Here is a 17,135-nt window from a genome sequence, read left to right on the forward strand (position 1 = left end):
TGAGATGGCTGCATGGCATCACTGACTCAATGGACGTCAGTCTGAGTGAACTCTGGGAGTTGGTGATGGACAGGGAGGCCTGGCGTGCTGCGATTCATGGGGTCGCAAAGAGTCAGACACGACTGAGTGACTGAACTGGACTGAACTGAACATCCCATTGGAGATATAAGAGATGCGGGTTCCATCCCTGGGTTGGGAAGATCCCTTGGAGAAGGGAATGGCAACCCACTCCAGTATTCTTGCCTGGAGAGTCCCATGGACAGAGGAGCCTAGTGGGCTACGGTCCAAAGGGTTGCAAAGAGTCGGACACGACTGAAGTGACTTAGCACGCGGGCACGACATTCCATTGAATGGCTACACCACATTTTACTGATCCATTCCTCTGTTTACCTGGGATGATTTTTATAATTATTTATTTTTTGCTGCGTTGAGTTTTCATTGCTGCGTGAAGGCTCTCTCTCGTTGGAGCGAGCAGGGGCTTCTCTTCGTTGCAGTGCGTGGGCTTCTCCTTGCGGTGGCTTCTCTTGTTGCAGAGCACGGGCTCTAGGTGCGTGAGCTTCAGTAATTGCAGCACATGGGCTCAGTGGTTGCAGCTTTTGGGCTTAGTTGCTCCATGGCATGTGGAATTTTCCCAGACCAGGGATCGAATGTGAGTCCCCTGCCTTGGCAGGTGGATTCCTATCCACTGTACCACTGTGGAAGTCCCCTTGGATGATATTAAAACACTGGAAGAGGAAGAGGTGGTAGAGGCAGAGAAGTACCATTAGAGAGAAATGAAAAGCCAAGGGTGAAAGTTGAACAACTGACCAGGGCCCAACACAGGAGATGATCCCCAGCCCTGCTGAGGGTGGCAGAGAGTCAAGCACCAGGGGACAGGAACTGAGGGTGTCCCAGCCTTTCAGCTTATGAGTGCAGCCTCCATCCGGGAGGGGAGCTATTCACCCATCTTACGGGGTCAACCCTCATGGGGGTGGGTCTCTGCCCATCTTACGATGATTTGCTGGAGGCTTCCTAGAGGAAGAGCTGAGATTTGAACCCAGTGACTCCGGGCCACATGGAATGAGAGGGAGGGGTGGGGTAGGGACTGGGAAGAGAAAAAGACAAAAGTTGCATAATCAGAAGGGGCACAGCTGACTCACCGTGAGTGTGCTGAGTCAACAGGCCCATGGGGATGAGGGAAGGCGAAGCTTAAGTCCTTCTCATACCCATCACCCCAGGAGGAAATCCAAGCCCCTCAGCCCTGCTTTCAGAGCCTTCAGACACTCCCCAGCCCCTCCTGTTCCCTTCATCATCACACTGAGTCACCCAGCAGGCTCTGCACTCTCACAGCCTTTGCTCAGGTTGTTCTTTCTGCCTGGGACATCCAGCTAGTTAGAAGGACCCTTTTGCTTCCTCCCCAAGCAGGAACTCATAGCAGATGTGTTCTTTTTAAAAATGCATTTCCTGGGGCTTCCCTGGTGGTCCAGTGGTTAAGACTCTGCCTTGCAATTCAGGGGACACAGTTTGATCCCTGGTCCCGGAAGATTCTACATGCCACAGGGCAACTGAGCCCATGTGCTGCAACTACCAAAGCCCGCTGGCTCTAGAGCCTGTGCTCTGCAACAAGAGAAGCCACCGCAAGAAGAAGTCTGTGCATCATGATGAAGAGTAGTCCCTCTCGCTGCAACCGGAGGAAGCCAGTGCACAGTGATGAAGACCCAGCACAGCCAAAAATAAAGATAAATAAATGTATTTCCTGGGAGTTCCCTGGTGGCCTAGAGCTAAGGATTCCAGGCTTTCACTTCTGCGGCCCTGGGTTCAGTCCCTGGTTAGGGAACTGAGATCCTACAAGCTGCACGGTGCAGCCAAAGTACATAAATAAATAAAAAATTTTAAATGCATTTCCTTCTAGCTATAGGGAATGCTGTACTATTTCCTGCACATGTCATGGCTTTTTGCGCGCTGGTCCCTCCTTCTAGCATGTCTATTCACCTCCATTCCTGTACCTGGTAAATTCCTATTCTTTAAGATTTCAGCTCCAGGAAGTCCTCTCTGCTCCCCACCCCTGGCTTTCCTAGCACACTCTCACCCTACCACTTGGCCTTGTCCACAAGGGGCTGGGGGTGTCTGTATCCTGCTCTTTCTCCCCTCTTCTATAATGGGGCTCACCAGTGGCCAGACATCACACAACATGAGGTGGGCACTGAGGGGGTAACATGGGAGGGAACTGGCTGAAGGAGTTGGCATGCTCAGTCCAAAGGAGCCACCACTGGGGGCCCAGACGACTCTCCTCAGTAACTTCTAGGGATCTGGGGGTCCTGAAAAGGGTCAAGTGGCCCAGGAGACAAAGGTAGAGACTTCAGTGCCTCCCCTGACCCCTCTGAGAAAGGATTTTCTGCTGCAATAGATGCCCTAATGGGTGCTGAGCTCCCCATCACAAGCAGCAACCAAGAACCTGGACACACATTTTGCTAGGCAGGAATTCCAAAGTCTCCTACTCTGTTGATCCAATGGTCCCTGGCCTGTGGCAGACAGAGACAGAGAGGAAGCAGTAATGATGAAAACACAGGCTGAGTATAGCACAAGGGGAGTGAGGACAAAAAGAAGATACGTTTACAGAGCCCCTACTATGCATCCATCTCTTTTCCCCCTCCAATTATTTACTTTCTTTTTGGCCGCCCTGGGTCTTCATTGCTGCATGCAGGCTTTCTCTAGTTGCGGTGCTCAGACTTCTCATTGTGGTGGCGTCTCTCGCTGTGGAGCACGGGCTTTACAGCATGCAGCCCTCAGTAGTTTCAGCACACAGGCTCAGTAATTGCGGCTCATGGACTCTAGAGCTCAGGCTCAGTCGTGGTGGTGCACAAGCTTAGCTGCCCCGCGGCACATGGGATCTTTCTGGACCATGGATCGAAGCAGCATCCCCTGCATTGCAACCACTGAGCCACCAGGGAAGCCCTGTCAGTCCCTTTCTGAAGCCCCCAAATTCTGAGGACACCAACTCAGCAAGGCAGAAAGTGAGGGTCCCCACTCCGGTTTTCCGCTGCCCTCCAGTCACAGTGGCAGGAATAGCCCAAGGTGTCCAGATCCCTGGGGGTCAGGACAGTCAGAGCAATTATTCCCATGGCTTTGCAGCAGGCAGACACTCAGTTCCCAACATGGTGGGGGTAGGGGTGGGTTTGAGCCGTCTCCCTTGCCCCTGCTGGTTGCCTTGGCCAGGGACTGCATTTCTCCTCAATGAGCTCAGTCCCCAGGGATGCAGGACCTGGGGCCAGGCCAAGACACAGCTGCTGGGCCCCGGCCCGCTGACCGGGAACCTGAGAATGTGCCCTTCGCTTATCCTCTTGGGACCACAGTCCTGTCCTCTGCACATGAAAACTGGGGCTAGGCCCTTACACCCAGGCTGTGGGAGCCTAACAAGAACCAGCAGGAGTGAGGGCCGCTGGGTTATGGGGCCTGGGCAATGGGGGGAAGGGATGGACCCCAGGGGTTGTGGGCTGCAGACCCGGCCAGCGATCCTGACCACTGCCTCCCTGGAGCCCTCTCATGCTCAAACCCTTCATGGCTTCCCATTGCCCAGAGCGACATCTTCCTCACCAGTTTCCCTTCCCTGTTTCCCAGCCATCCTAGCTTTTTTTCTGGCTGTGTGCTGGGGCCTTGGCTGCTGTGCAGGGTTTTCTCTAGTTGCAACGTGCCGGCTTCTCATTGCAGTGGCTTCTCTTGTTGCAGAGCACACGCTCTAGGGCACTCGGGCTTCAGTTGTTGTGGCCCGTGTGCTTAGCAGTCATGGCTCCCGGGCTCCAGAACACAGGCTCTACAGTCGTGGTGCACAGGCTTAGCTGCCCAGTGGCACATGAGATCTTTTGGGACCAGGGACTGAACCTATCTCTGTTGCATTAGCTGGTGGATTCTTTACCATGGAGCCACCAGGGAAGCCCTCAGCCTTTCCAGTTTTCACAGTGGCTGTACCCACTGCCTGGAACACCTTCCTCCAACTTGGGAGACTCCTGTCACCTGACAGCTCACTCTGGCCCTCCAGCTCTCCTCACCTTCATTCAGTCATTTGACAAACACACACTGAGCAACTACTTCGTGCCTGACCCTATTACAGGTAGAGGTGATGAAGACCGAGCAGGTTCCTGCCCTGATAGGGGAGACAGATAAGAAACAAGGAGGTAAACAAATAAGAAGCCTAGAATGGGACATGAGAGATGAAGAGATTTCAGTGTAGGCGATGGAGATGGGCGTTGCTGACAAGGGAACATTAGAACTAAGACATGGGACTTCTCTTGTGGTCCAGTGGCTAACAACCCCAAGCTCCCAATGCAGGGGGCCTGGATTCCATCCCTGATCAGGGAACTATTAATAGATCCCACATGCCACAACTAAGGAGTTTGCATGCCACAACTAAGAGTTCGAATGCCATGATGAAGATCGAAGATCCTATGTACCGCAACTAAGAGCAGCCAAATAAATAAATAAATAAAAATATTTAGGGACTTCCCTGGAGGTCCAGTGGTAAAAACACTGTGCTTCCACTGCAGGTGGTGCGGATTCCATCCCTGGTCAGGGAACTAAGATCCCATGTGTTGCAGTGAGGCCAAAAAAATAAATGAATATTTATGTTACGTTCAGTTGCTCAGTCATGTCTGACTCTGCAGCCCCATGAACTGCAGCACGCCAGGCTTCCCTGTCTTTCACCATCTCCTGGAGTTTGTTCAAACTCATTTGAGTTGGTGATTCCATTCAACCATCTCATCCTCTGTCACCTGCTTCTCCTGCCCTCAATCTTTCCCAGTATCAGGGTCTTTTCCAATGAGTCGGCTTTTCACATCATGTGGCCTAAGTACTGGAGCTTCAGCTCCAGCATGAGTCCTTCCAATGACTATTCAGGGTTGATTTCCTTTAGGATAGACTAGTTTGAGCTAAAAGAACTGTGATCTGAAAGGAGGAGATTTTCAAACTGTAAGCTGTAAGCCAGAGAGGCAAACCGTCTGGTAGCATGTTCCAGGTGGAAGGAAAAGAAAGTGCAAAGGCCCAGAGGAGAGAGGGGTGGGTGGATAAGAGGAACAGCAAGGAGGCCAGGGTGCTGGGTGCAAAGTGAGCAAAGGGTAGGCGCTCAGGGAAACTGATGGGGGCCGAGTTCCAAGGGGCCAAAGATCTGGGTTTAAATGAAAAGCACAGTGGACACCACTGGAGGGGTTAGGCCAAGGGAAGCTGACCTGATCAGGGTTGGAAACGAAAAAAATAAAAGAAGAAGAAAAAAAAAAGGTTGGAAATGATAGCACCACCATTTCTTTCTTTTTTTTTTTTTAATTTTTTTATTTGGCTGTGCTGGGTCTTGGTTGCGTCAGGTGGCATCTTCATTTCTGCGTGTGGGATCTTCAGTTGCGTCATGATGGATCTAGTTCCCTGACCAGGGATTGAATCCGGGCCCCCTGCATTGGGAGCATGGAGTCTTTAAGCACTGGATCACCAGGGAAGTTCCAACACTGCTATTTCTTCTCCCAGGGATCCTTTCTTGCAGTTTCCCATGGCCTCTGCTGGCTCCCATGGCCTCTCTTCAGTTCCACTCTGACCCTTCCATGTGATCCTACCTGGCTCCCACAGCATTCTGAGCTCTGTGGGCCTCTGGCTTGCTCACTGCTGAATCCCCGATGTCTAGTATAGAGCCTGACACACAGTAGGTGAAATAACAGTCAGCTGAATGAATGAATATACCCAGCACTTGTAAGAGGAACAGCAGGACCCAGGTGCTGGGACTTGAACCTGCTTGAAACCAGTCCCTATCTGGACATGGACATGTCTGGCCTCAGTTAGACTAGGGCTCAGTCAGAGGGAGGAGGGATGGGGGCTGATGGGACCTCCTGAAGGAGGAGTGGGTGGGAAGGCTTAAAGTGGAAGAAAGGGGAGTGAAAAGAAAGGAACTCACTTCCATCAAGCACCTACTGGCTCAACAGCTCTGGGCAGGGGAAGAAGGGAAGCCATACTCCCACCCTTGGTGGGGGATGGGCAGGCAGTGGTTTCCCTGCCTTAAGACCCTCCACTGGGCAGGACAACCCAATGGATGTCTTGGCCTCACGGGCTGTGTGGTCAGACCACTCCAACCTTCCTTGCCCAGGGCCTCACCCAGGACCCCATCTCTTCCAGCTCACCTCTGAACTAAGACACTCTGTGTGTGTGCGTGCGTGCATTTTTTAAGTTGCTTCAGTCATGTAAGACTTTGTGCGACCCTAGGGATTGTAGCCCACCAGGCTCCTCTGTCCATGGGATTCTCCAGGCAAAGAATACTGGAGTGGGTTGCCATGCCCTCCTCCGGGGGATCTTCCCCACCCAGGGATCAAACCCATGTCTCTTAACGTCTCCTACATTGACAAGCAGGTTCTTTACGACTAGCATCACCTGGGAAGACCAAAACACTCTTATTACTTCCTTGCCGCCCCAGCTCCTGAAACTTGTCTTCTTTCTCCCCTGCAGGTGTGGCACTTGTCCCCCACCCATGCACTTTTCCTCTTGCTTCAGAGAACGGGAGCATTCCCCCACACCTTGGCTTTTCATTACCTCTTTCCTTGGCCATAGGCTGAGGTCTCTTCTGTGACAAAGTGAAGTGCGAATCCTTGAGACCCTATGGACTGTAGCCTGCCAGGCTCTTTTGTCCATGGGATTCTCCAGGCAAGGATGCTAGAGGGGGTTGCCATTTCCTACTCCAGGGGATCAAACTCGCATCTCCCGAATCTCATCATTGAAGGTGGATTCTTTACCATCTGAGCCACCAGGGATTCTATGATAAAGTGAAACCTGCAGCAAACGCTCATTTCACACGCACACCCCTTCCCTGAGCTCTTGTCTCTCTCCCCTGCATCTCTCCCCACTGCTTGCTCCATTCTTCCCCTTCTCCATTCTGCTCTACGCCCCAAGAGGCTGACCTCTATAGACTGTATCAATGGACATCCTTGTCTTCTGGCTTCCAAGTGGGTTTGGCCAATAGGAGGCACTGGCAGAGGATGAAGCGGTGGGGCAGGGGATAGGGGGAGGGAGGAGGAGAAAACAGGATATTAATTCACTTGTATCTTTCCTGGTAGGGTCACCACTTCAGCTGACTGTATCGCTTGACCAAAGGTCCTGTCCATACAATCCACAGGGTATTAAAGAGCAGAGACATCATTTGGCCAACAAAAGTCTGTATAGTCAAAGCTATGGTTTTTCCAGTAGTCATGTATGGATGTGAGAGTTGGTCCATAAGGACGGCTAAGTGCCGAAGAATTGATGCTTTTGAACTGTGGTGTGGAGAAGACTCTTGAGAGTCCCTTGGACAGCAAGGAGATCAAACCAGTCAGTCCTAAAGGAAATCAATCCTGAATATTCATTGGAAGGACTGATGCTGAAGCTGAATCTCCAATACTTTGGCCACCTGATGTGAAAAGCCGACTCATTGGAAAAGACCCTGATGCTGGGAAAGACCCTGTCTCCTGGGAAACAAGGGGGCAACAGAGGGTGAGATGGTTAGATAGCATCACCAACTCAATGGACATGAATCTGAGCAAACACCAGGAGATAGTGAAGAACAGAGAGCCAGATGTGCTGCAGTCCATGGGGTCGCAAATAGTCAGACACGACTCAGCGACTGAACAACAAACAACACACAAACCTCTCTCTGGGCTCTGCTAACATCCTCCCTTCCCCCTTCCTAGGCAGGGGGATCCGGAAGTGATCATGCCTCTTCAGGGGTGCTCACTGGGGTTTGCTGCACTAACCCCTGTTGGTTTCCTCAAACCCTGACCACTGTTTATGGTCTCTATAGCAAACCTGTCTCAAATTGCTCCATTTGAATGTTAGTTTTCCCCTCCAGGCTCCCGACTGGGGTCCCCACGCTTCCCTCCCATCTCCACTTAACTGCATTCAGAGCACCCAAGTCTACTGTCCTCAGCCTGAATTCTCAGGTTTCCTCCCTCACAATCTGCATGGCTCAATCCTCCAAATCTCTCAGTAGCTTTTGATACCATGGGCTGTGCATGCCGCTCTTCCTTGACCTCCTCCCACACCATTTCTGGGGCATCACCCTTGCCTACTTCCTCTGCTGCCTAACCCTAACCCCTGCTTCTTTGCCTATCTCTTAGATGCTGGGGGCTCCCAAGTCTTGTTTGTTCTCCACTCTGTTCTGGGGAGGCTTCATTCTCTCTCCCAGCTTCAGTGCCCTTTTGCCTCACCAAACATGGATGCTTGCTGTATATCTTTGAGGGAGTTATGTCGCTTAGTCATGTCCAACTCTTTGCGACCCCATGGACTGTAGCCCACCAGGCTCCTCTGCCCATGGGATTCTCCAGGCAAGAATACTGGAGTGGGTTGCCATTCCCTTCTCCAGGGGATCTTCCCGACCCAGGGATCGAACCCAGGTCTCCCACATTGCAGGCAGATGCTTTAACTTCTGAGCCACCAGGGAAGCCCATTATCTTTAAGGATAAGCCCAGGGATTATCTTTATCTTTAACCTATTAGATGCTTCCAGGTTCCTGCCTCAGGGGTCCTGCTCCCTCAGGTTGAATATGCCGCAAACGTGCTTCTGGTCTTCCCTGGGATTCTACTCCTCCTTCAAGTGCCTGGATTTCATCCTCTATTGCCTGGACCACACCCATTCTCCTTCCAGGCCTCCCCACCTTCAGTCTTCCCCCTCTGGTCCTGCCCCCTTACCAGCTCCCAAGTAATATTCCAGACATGCAGATCTGTCTGGGACCCTTCCCTGTGGCCCTGGTCGGACTGGAGATGTGGCTCCTGGCCTCGTGTTGGAAGCATTTTGCATTCCCACGTCTTCCCATTCCAAACCTTCCTCCCAGTCCCACAGAAATGCTATATGACCTTGCACGGGAGGTTTCTGTGGACTGGAGCACATTCCAGCAGGATTCAGCTCTAAGGCCACCTCCTCCAGGTAGGTGCCCATCTCATCCCCTCGCCCCTAGTCCCTCATTCCACTGGGGTCTGACCACATAGGGCTGGGAGAGTCTGCCCGGCTGTATCTCCCCTGTCCGTCCACTGGTGCAGAACCATGTATTACAGTTGGTAGCAAGGACATGTTGGAGAAGGCAATGGCACCCCACTCCAGTACTCTTGCCTGGCAAATCCCATGGATGGAGGAGTCTGGTGGGCTGCAGTCCATGGGGTCGCGAAGAGTCGGACACGACTGAGTGACTTCACTTTCACTTTTCACTTTCATGCATTGGAGAAGGAAATGGCAACCCACTCCAGTGTTCTTGCCTGGAGAATCCCAGGGATGGGGGAGCCTGGTGGGCTGCCATCTATGGGGTCACACAGAGTCGGACACGACTTAGCAGCAGCAGCAGCAAGGACATGTACATGAGTGGGTGAGCGAATGAATGAGTGAATGATAAGTGAGTAAACGATGGAAGATGATCTGGAGACGGGAGCCCGGAGCAGGAAGAGGGTGACTCGGTGTCTGGGAGGGGCCTCAGTCAGAGTCCAAAACCTCCGCGTGTCGGCTCCTCCTCAGCTCTAAGAAAGACGCTCCCGGATTGGCTCAGGCTGAGAGAGGTGGGTTTTGGCCGGCCTCTAGTTGCTATTGGCTCACTTGCCAGGACTCTGCCCAATCAACCCGATCGCCTCTCCCCTCTCCCCACCACACCGCCTTTCGCCCGCCAGCAGCCGCGGAGGCGTAAGACGGCGCCTTCTCGTTACCCTGACAACCGTCAGCGGACCCCCTCCCCCGTCGCCCTGGCAACTGTTCCAGGCCTCCCGTCAGCCTTCTCCTGGGCCCCTCTGGTCACCCAGACAACCTCTACCCGTTCCGGTTAACCATCAGCCCTTTCCCCGTCACCCTAGCAACGGTCACCAGACCCACCGCCAACCCTGCCCGCCCCCCGCCCCCGCGACACACCGTCTTCATCCTGCACACAGGCTTCCTCGACCTAAACCTTAGCTAAGGTCCCGGGCTCCCTCTTCCTCTCGTTCATCTTCCTGGCCCTTCGACTGCGGCGAGGAAGAGTAGGGGGGGAGGTGGAATGGGTGGGGTCTGGGGGTCCCGGCTCAGATCGGGGCTAACAGACCATCTGGTTCTGAGGCTGTGCGCAGCTCTGGGCCTATCTCCTCGCTCTCACTCTTGCGTGAGAAGTTCAGCCGCCACAGGGAGCTTCTCAAAATGCAAACCATGTCCCTCCCCTGCTGAAAACCCTCCCTGGCTCCCCTTGAGAATCAGATCCGAACTCTTTGAAGCCCCTGGCGGTCCGGCTGTGGCCTCTTCCTCGAGCCTAACCCCTCGCTCTACCCTAGCAGGCACTAATCTCCACACTGTTTGCTACTCCAGTAGCCCAAGCATATCCCAGCCTCTGACCTTCCTGTTACTGCTTCCCACTCCCTGAAACGAAAACCTTTCCTGGGACCGGTCACACACCCACGTTGCTCTTTCTGCCTCTTCTCTGTTAACTCCAGAAGGGGGCCTGTGTCCTTGAATACACTCTATCCTCAGGGCCTAGAACAGTTCCTGATACATATGATGAGTGAAAGGATTTTTATGCAGGGGACAAAGGAGGACAGAGCGGGGTAACCAGCGGGCAGGCTTTGGCTAGGCAGGCCCATCCCGGAGATAAAAGTGAAAAAGTAAAAAGTGTTAGTCACTCAGTCATGTCCAACTCTTTGAGACCCCATAGACTGTAACCCACTAGGCTCTCTGTCCAGGGGATTCTCCAGGTAAAAACACTGGAGTGGGTTGCCATGCCCTTCTCCAGGGGATCATCCCCAACCAGGGATCAAATCCAGGTCTCCTGCATTGCAGGCAGATTCTTTACCATCTGAGCCACCAGAGAAACCCCCGGAGATAAGAGAAAGGTATTAATATTTCTGAGACCCTCAGACTGATTCATCACACTGCTGCAAGTCCTGACAGTGTTCCCAGAGGCCAGGACAAGGCCTAGGGAGATAAAAGTTAATGCTGTGACCGGCCTGGGGCTGGATGGTTCACCTTCGACGTGTATGATCTTCACTTGGAGGCTGGAGCCAGGAGTCCCCAGGAAGAATCAGCTGAAACTCTGGTTAATTTGGAGCAGAAGAGTCCAGGAACTGGGGAGGCAGGCCAGACACCCCAGATGGCTATTTAGGGAGCTGGTCCCTTCCTGTGCTGAGTCCACAATCTTACTTATCCTAACAGAGCCAAGAGCTGTTTTCCCATAGATCTGAGACAGAGATCCCAGGGATCTTTCCCAGGCTGGGGCGGGAGAATTTGACCTCACAAGGCCAGGAGTCATGACCGGAAGGGAGATCATGGGAGTTTACCCAGGGCCTGGATGGAGAGGAGGACCTCCACCTGCCTGTGTGAGTGAGGAACTGAATTTTTCATCGTATTTAATTTTAATTAACTTGCATTTAAATGGAAGTAGCCAGACGTGGCTACAAATACTGTATTGGACAGAGCAGCATTTAGCTGAGGACTCCAGACTGGCGGTGGAAGCCAGGGACAGAAAGGTCATAGTTCATGGTCAACGCAGCTCTGGGCTTTGACTTTGGCAAGATGGGTGGGGCCTCATGGAGAGGAGAAGTAGGACACTCAGTATCTAGCTCCACAGAGAGGCATACCTGGTTCCCAGGGGTCAAAGTGCTTGCTCACACATGCATACATCCCTGCCTGTATGTGAGCATATGAGGGTGGTGTGCCTGAGGGTATCCACAGAAGCACTTGTGTGCAGTCTAGGAGTTCCATCCATGTGCATCAAGAGTCCATCCGTATATATACAACCTGGGACCATGCAAGCCAGTGTGAGAACTCCTGGGTGCATGCAAGCCAGTGAGCTAGGGCCATCAGTCCAGCAGGTCTTGCAAGAAGGCCCACATATACTGGTGCATTTCCACAGGGTTGGTCTGGGGGATCCAGTGCCCCATGCCTGGCAGGATGTGGGCTTCGAGCCGGCCTGGCACAAAACGGCTGCTGATGGCCTCTACCAGCCCTTGCTCAAAATAGGGGTCCTTCTCCCCCCATAGCAGCAGTGTGGGTGTGGCCAGCTCCTGGGGCTCCAGGGGGAAGGTCCTATGATCAAGACAGACAGACAGGCAGAAGGATGGCTGCCCCACCCCCACCCCCATGCCCACAACTCTCCTGAGCCTGTCAGGCCCTGGGTCCTCACCTGAAGATGTTTCGATAGTAGTTGAGGGGCCCGATGAGGCCACCAGGCTGTGAGAAGTCATAAAGGAAGGCTTCAAGTTCACTGGGAGTCAACTGTGGAATGCCCCTCTTGCGGTGGGTGAGGGTGGTCTTCAGGATCTGGGCATAACAACAGGACGCCGGCTTCAGTCCCAGCCCACGACCCTCCACCCAACCCTGGGCCTTCACCCTACTGCACCTGGAAGTCAGACATGGATAGCAGCTTCTCGGGCAGCCAGGGAAGCTGGAATAGGAACATGTAGTTGGAACGGAAGAACTGGCCGATGTGGTGCAAAGAGTAGTCTAGGGTAGGGAGAGGGAGGCAGGTGTGAGGCCTGGGTTTCTGCGGGCCCCACACCTCTGCACTTGACACACACCCAGATCGTGCACACAGATATGCCAAGACTCAGGAATACCATGGCTGCCTGCCTGAGCCCGTGGGGACACGCAATGGTTCTCTCGGCCAGGGAATAAGCTTGTGTCTCTCCTAAGTGGCCACTGTACCCACAGAATGGGGGCACTTTCCTCCACAGTGCCCAGGAGCTCCCTGAGCCACTGGCATGCTCCCCCTGCCATGTCTGAATGCGTTTCTCCTGCCTCATTCAGCTAACATTTATTGACCACCTACTGGCCCTGTTCTAGACTCTGGAGATATAGCAGTGAATGGAACAGACAAAACTCTCTTGCCCTCAGGAAGCTGGAGATGGAGACAGATAAGAAACAACAAAAAAAGAGAGATAATACAGCTCTGACTACAATTCTGGGATTTAAAATTAGGTGACGTGATGGACACTGGGTGGCCAGAGAAATGACATCTCAAATGTTACTGTAGTTGCTTCTGTTTCCCCAACTGGACCATGGGATAATAACATTTTCATAAGCCCAGGAGGCTTGTGTAGGTTACTCTATGCAGGCTCCTTGTCAAAGCAATTGTAGGGCCTTTCCTGGTGGTCCAGTGGTTAAGAATGCACCCTGCAATGCAGGGGGACATGGGTTCAATTCCTGGTCTGGGAAGATCTCACATGCTGTGGAATAACAAAGCCCGTGTACCACAGCTATCGAGCCTGTGCTCCAGAGCCTGGGAGTCACAACTCCCAGGTGCTACCAGGGCAGCACCTCTGCATGACGCCCACATGTGACAACTACTGAAGCCCACACACCTAGAACCCATGCTCTGCAACAAGAAAAGCCACCACAATGGGGAGCCTGTGCACCACAACAAAGAGCAGTCCTTGCTCATGGCAACTAGAGAAAGCCCACGTGCAGAAACGACGACCCATCACAGCCAAAAAGAAAATAAATAAATAGTAGATCTTGGGGGAAAAAAAAGCAATTGTAACCCGTAAGTACTCACAAAAATGTGGATTACTCCTAGGTGTACTGTCATGGATTATAGATTGAGAGCACCATGGGGGAAGGAAGCCAGGTTTACCGCTGTGCCCCCAGCCCCTGGAGTGGTGACTAGGACGGATGGACATAGAAGTGCTGACACAGACATACACCCCTTCACACAAGCATACTCCAGCATCCAGGACTCCCCGACACACCTTGGTACACTGACATGGGGGCAGCACTGACCACTACCATTCGGTCCACCAGGGATGGGTAGTAGATGGAGAAATTCCAGGCTAGGAGTGCACCCCAGTCATGGGCCACGAGGATACACTTGGAATAACCTGGCAGGGAAGTCAGAGGAAACTGTGTAAGTGAGATGTCAGGTAGAGGTGAAGCAGGGGTGAGGGGGGCCAGGGCTGGGACCGGGGCACCTCCCTACCCAGGCCCAGAATGACATCCTGGATATCTGCCATCAGTAGGTCTATGGTGTAACAATCCACATCCTTTGGCGCATCGGAGGGGCCGTATCCCCGCAGGTCCACAGCCACCACGTGGAAGCGGCTCTGAAACTCCCGGAGCTGGTAGCGCCAGGAGAACCTGTTAGGCGGGCCAGGGAGGGAGGTTGAGTCAGGGTACCAGGGCAGCACCTCTGCATGATGCCCAGTAGGGACCCTGGGGTGACCCTCACTTTCCTGCCCAGGTATTCGCAGAAGGGAGGATGGGGAACCACAGCAGGTCAGCTGCGCCCTGGATTCTGGGCAGCCTCAACATGGTAATTCTTCGTCCCATCCCTTCAGGGCCTTCTGTCTCCATTTATCTCCGTTTGGACTCCTGTCCTCCAGTCTAGGCCAGGGGCTCCCAGTCTACCCAGCCCTTGTCTCCGCCTCCTCAGTGCTCTAGTGGTCCAAGCTCCACACCTCCCGCCCCACCCCACCCCTCCCGCCCGCCGGACCCCACCCCTTCCTCCCGCATCCGGTCCTGTGCGTCCCAGGACCCTGGGCCCCCGACATACCAGTTCTCAGGGAAGCCATGCAGAAACAGCATGAGGGGCCCTTTGCCGCGTCCAGCAGAGACACAGTGCAGGCGCAGGCCCGAGCTCTGGGGGAGGGCACAGTCTGAGACCTGGGAAACCCCTCTTCCCCGGGCCTGAACACCTCCCTTCTCCCAGGTCACATGCGTACTCAGACTTGGATTCAACCATTTGCCACTCCGCACCGATCCAACACGGGCCGGCCTTCCAGGATCCTTGAATCTCGAAAGCCCGGTGACGGCGCCCCCTTCCGCGCCCCCGTCATGCTCACCCTGAGAATAAGGAAGCAGTGCTCTCCCAGCGTGGGGTCGCTCAAGCAGACCGGTGGGGTGTGCCGGGGGCGCCCCAAAAAGCCGCGTCGCGGCTGGCACATCACGTGTGTGAGCGCGATGCAGCCATAGACAGCTGCAGCCACCAGCGCCGCCGAGAACACGAGGCTCCACATAAAGGCACGAAGCAGCTTCAGAGTGAGGCGCGAGGGCGCCAGTAGCGCCGTCACCACCAGCTCGGGCATGTCTCCGCGTCCCGGGACTACCGCGTTGCCGTCTGGGGTATGGGCGAGGGGTGCGGGCTGCAGCAGCGAGGCGGGATCTGGGCTGGCGAGCCCGCCGCCTTTGGTTTGGAGCCCCTCCGTGTCGTCGGGGTTTGCTGAACGCACCGAGAGAAGAAGCGGGCGGGTCAGACCGAAACTGCCATGGCTTACAACTCAACCAAGTGCTAGATAAACACCTGGGCGCGACAGTGGCAGGGAGCAAGGCTCGAGGTGCGGGGGAGGAGGCTGCGAGGACGAGACTCAGGTGGTTGGGGTGGAGCCTTGGGGAGAAGGGATGCTAAAGACTCGGGCTGTGGGAGGAATCTAGAAAGGCTTAAGGCGAGTCTTAAGGGGCGGGGGTCTAGTAGGACGACGGAGTTGGCTGGGTGATCGGGGTCTAAAGTCTAGAGAGAGACTGGGGTCCGGCATGAACAGAAGACAGGAGGCGCTGTGGGTGAAATGAGCGGGGTCTGGGGCACAGGGGCGGGGCAATGCAGGGTAAGTGCAGCCTACTTGCTGGAAAGGTGGGCCCCAACTAGGCCTAAGAACCTTATATGGGCTAGGGGCGCGGCTTAGGAGGCCGGGAATAAGAATGGAGCCTAGAGAAGGCCCGAGGCAGGGTCTGGATGGTTTCGGTGAGAGGGATGGACCAATGAACTGGGAGTCGGCCTGGTTACGGGCCAATGAGGCGGGGGGGCCGGGATCGAAACCTAATATGGCGGGTCAGGCGGGCCCGGAAGCGGAAGAAGGGGGATAGGCAGTGCCATGGCGAAGGTTAGGAGGGAATCGCGGGCTGTCGCCGCGGCCCAAGGAGGCCTCGGAAGCTCCTGCAGCTACCCTCATCTCCCAGGAGCTTCCCTCCCTGGAGCGCGCGACCCTCCCCTCAGTCTGACTCCGAGGGACCTGGCAGTACCTACACTAAGCTCTGGTTCCAACGGTGGTCCAGCCGCCCAGATCCCGCGCCGGCTCCAGTTGGTCCAGCTGATTCCGTTGGCCCGCCCCTGCACGCCTGTGATTGGATAGCGGCGGTTATTGACATGCAGACTACAGGTCCAGCCCCTGAGCCAATCCGCAGTTGTTGAGACCGGGACTCGGCCAGTGAAGACCAGAGCTTAACTCCTAGAGGGCAGGCCCGGCTCGGGCCCTGGAGAACCGGACTGGTCGAATCACTGAGACTCGGGTCAAAAGAGGAAACAGAGCAGGGTTGGACTAGAAGCCCGGCAGGGTAGCTTCTTCCTCCTCCAGTTTTGCAATCTTCCTCCCAAGATCCTAAACATTTCAAAGTTACTCATTACTTAACCCTGATAATAATCCTATTAAGTGTAGATACTATCACCTTCCCGTATTATAAACCAAGAGCCTGAAATTCGAGTATTAAATCATTTGCCTGAAGCCTAACAGCTGACTCAACAGCAATCAAGGACTTGAGAAAAACAGCAGTCTTCGGCTCCACCTCTTCCTCCAACCAGAGGCAGCCTTTGGGATGATTTTCGATATTTAGTTTATGTGGTTTTATCTTTTGATTACCAGTTTGGGGCATTGACTATCATTGTCACCACCACTGCAGGAGCCGTATCCATGTTTAGTTTTCCTACTGGTTTCCTCTAACTTTACCCCGTTTTGTCACCTCTCATCTTTCCTCACAAGGACTTTCGTGGTGACTTAGTGGCAAAATCCGCCTGCCAACGCAGGAGATGCAGGTTTGACCCCTGGGTCGGGAAGATCCCCTGGAGAAGGAAATGGCAACCCACTCCAATGTTCTTGCCTGGGAAATCCCATGGACAGAGGAGCCTGGCGGGCTACAGTCCCCAGGGTCACAAAAGAGTCAGACACAACTTAGCTACTGAACACCATCATCAAATCTCCCCTTACATCTACCAGTTAACCTTGCCTTTGTATTGTCAAAGCTGCTCAACATTATATTTGTCCTGGGACCATATTAAGTTCATAGGTCCTGATTTATTTTTTTAATCAAATACTGCAGTAGTGATTTAATCAGTGTAAAATTGAAAGAGCTTTAGATCTGTAATAAAAAATCCAAATTTGGGGAAAGGGCAAACTTTAAAACAGCAGCCAGTCGAGAAGGGCTGGGGATGGTGTGGGTGAGTGAACAGGCACGTCGGA

At 53.9% G+C, this 17,135-nt stretch overlaps 1 protein-coding gene across 9 annotated transcripts; it reads right to left on the reverse strand.

The window, feature by feature from the left end:
• Positions 1-565: 565 nt before the first annotated feature.
• EPHX3 (epoxide hydrolase 3) lies at positions 566-16,707 on the reverse strand. 9 transcript variants are annotated; one of them, XM_025293707.2, is made up of 9 exons: positions 15,929-16,707; positions 14,751-15,127; positions 14,462-14,547; positions 13,889-14,046; positions 13,662-13,790; positions 12,314-12,417; positions 12,098-12,234; positions 6,903-6,970; positions 5,188-5,414 (listed from the first exon to the last, which is right to left on the reverse strand). In XM_025293707.2, exons 2-9 carry the CDS (start codon positions 14,991-14,993, stop codon positions 5,203-5,205), a joined length of 1,137 nt encoding a protein of 378 aa, XP_025149492.2. In that variant the 5' UTR covers positions 14,994-15,127; positions 15,929-16,707; the 3' UTR covers positions 5,188-5,202. The 9 variants fall into 9 exon arrangements, with proteins under 9 accessions (XP_025149495.2, XP_025149492.2, XP_025149493.2 ...); XM_025293708.2 differs by having other exon boundaries at positions 15,925-16,100; XM_025293710.2 differs by lacking the exons at positions 5,188-5,414; positions 6,903-6,970 and adding an exon at positions 566-725 and having other exon boundaries at positions 15,929-16,698.
• Between the last annotated feature and the right edge of the window lie 428 nt (positions 16,708-17,135).

This window comes from Bubalus bubalis, chromosome 9, assembly GCF_019923935.1.
Source record: "Bubalus bubalis isolate 160015118507 breed Murrah chromosome 9, NDDB_SH_1, whole genome shotgun sequence".
Classification (NCBI taxonomy): Eukaryota; Metazoa; Chordata; class Mammalia; order Artiodactyla; family Bovidae; genus Bubalus; species Bubalus bubalis.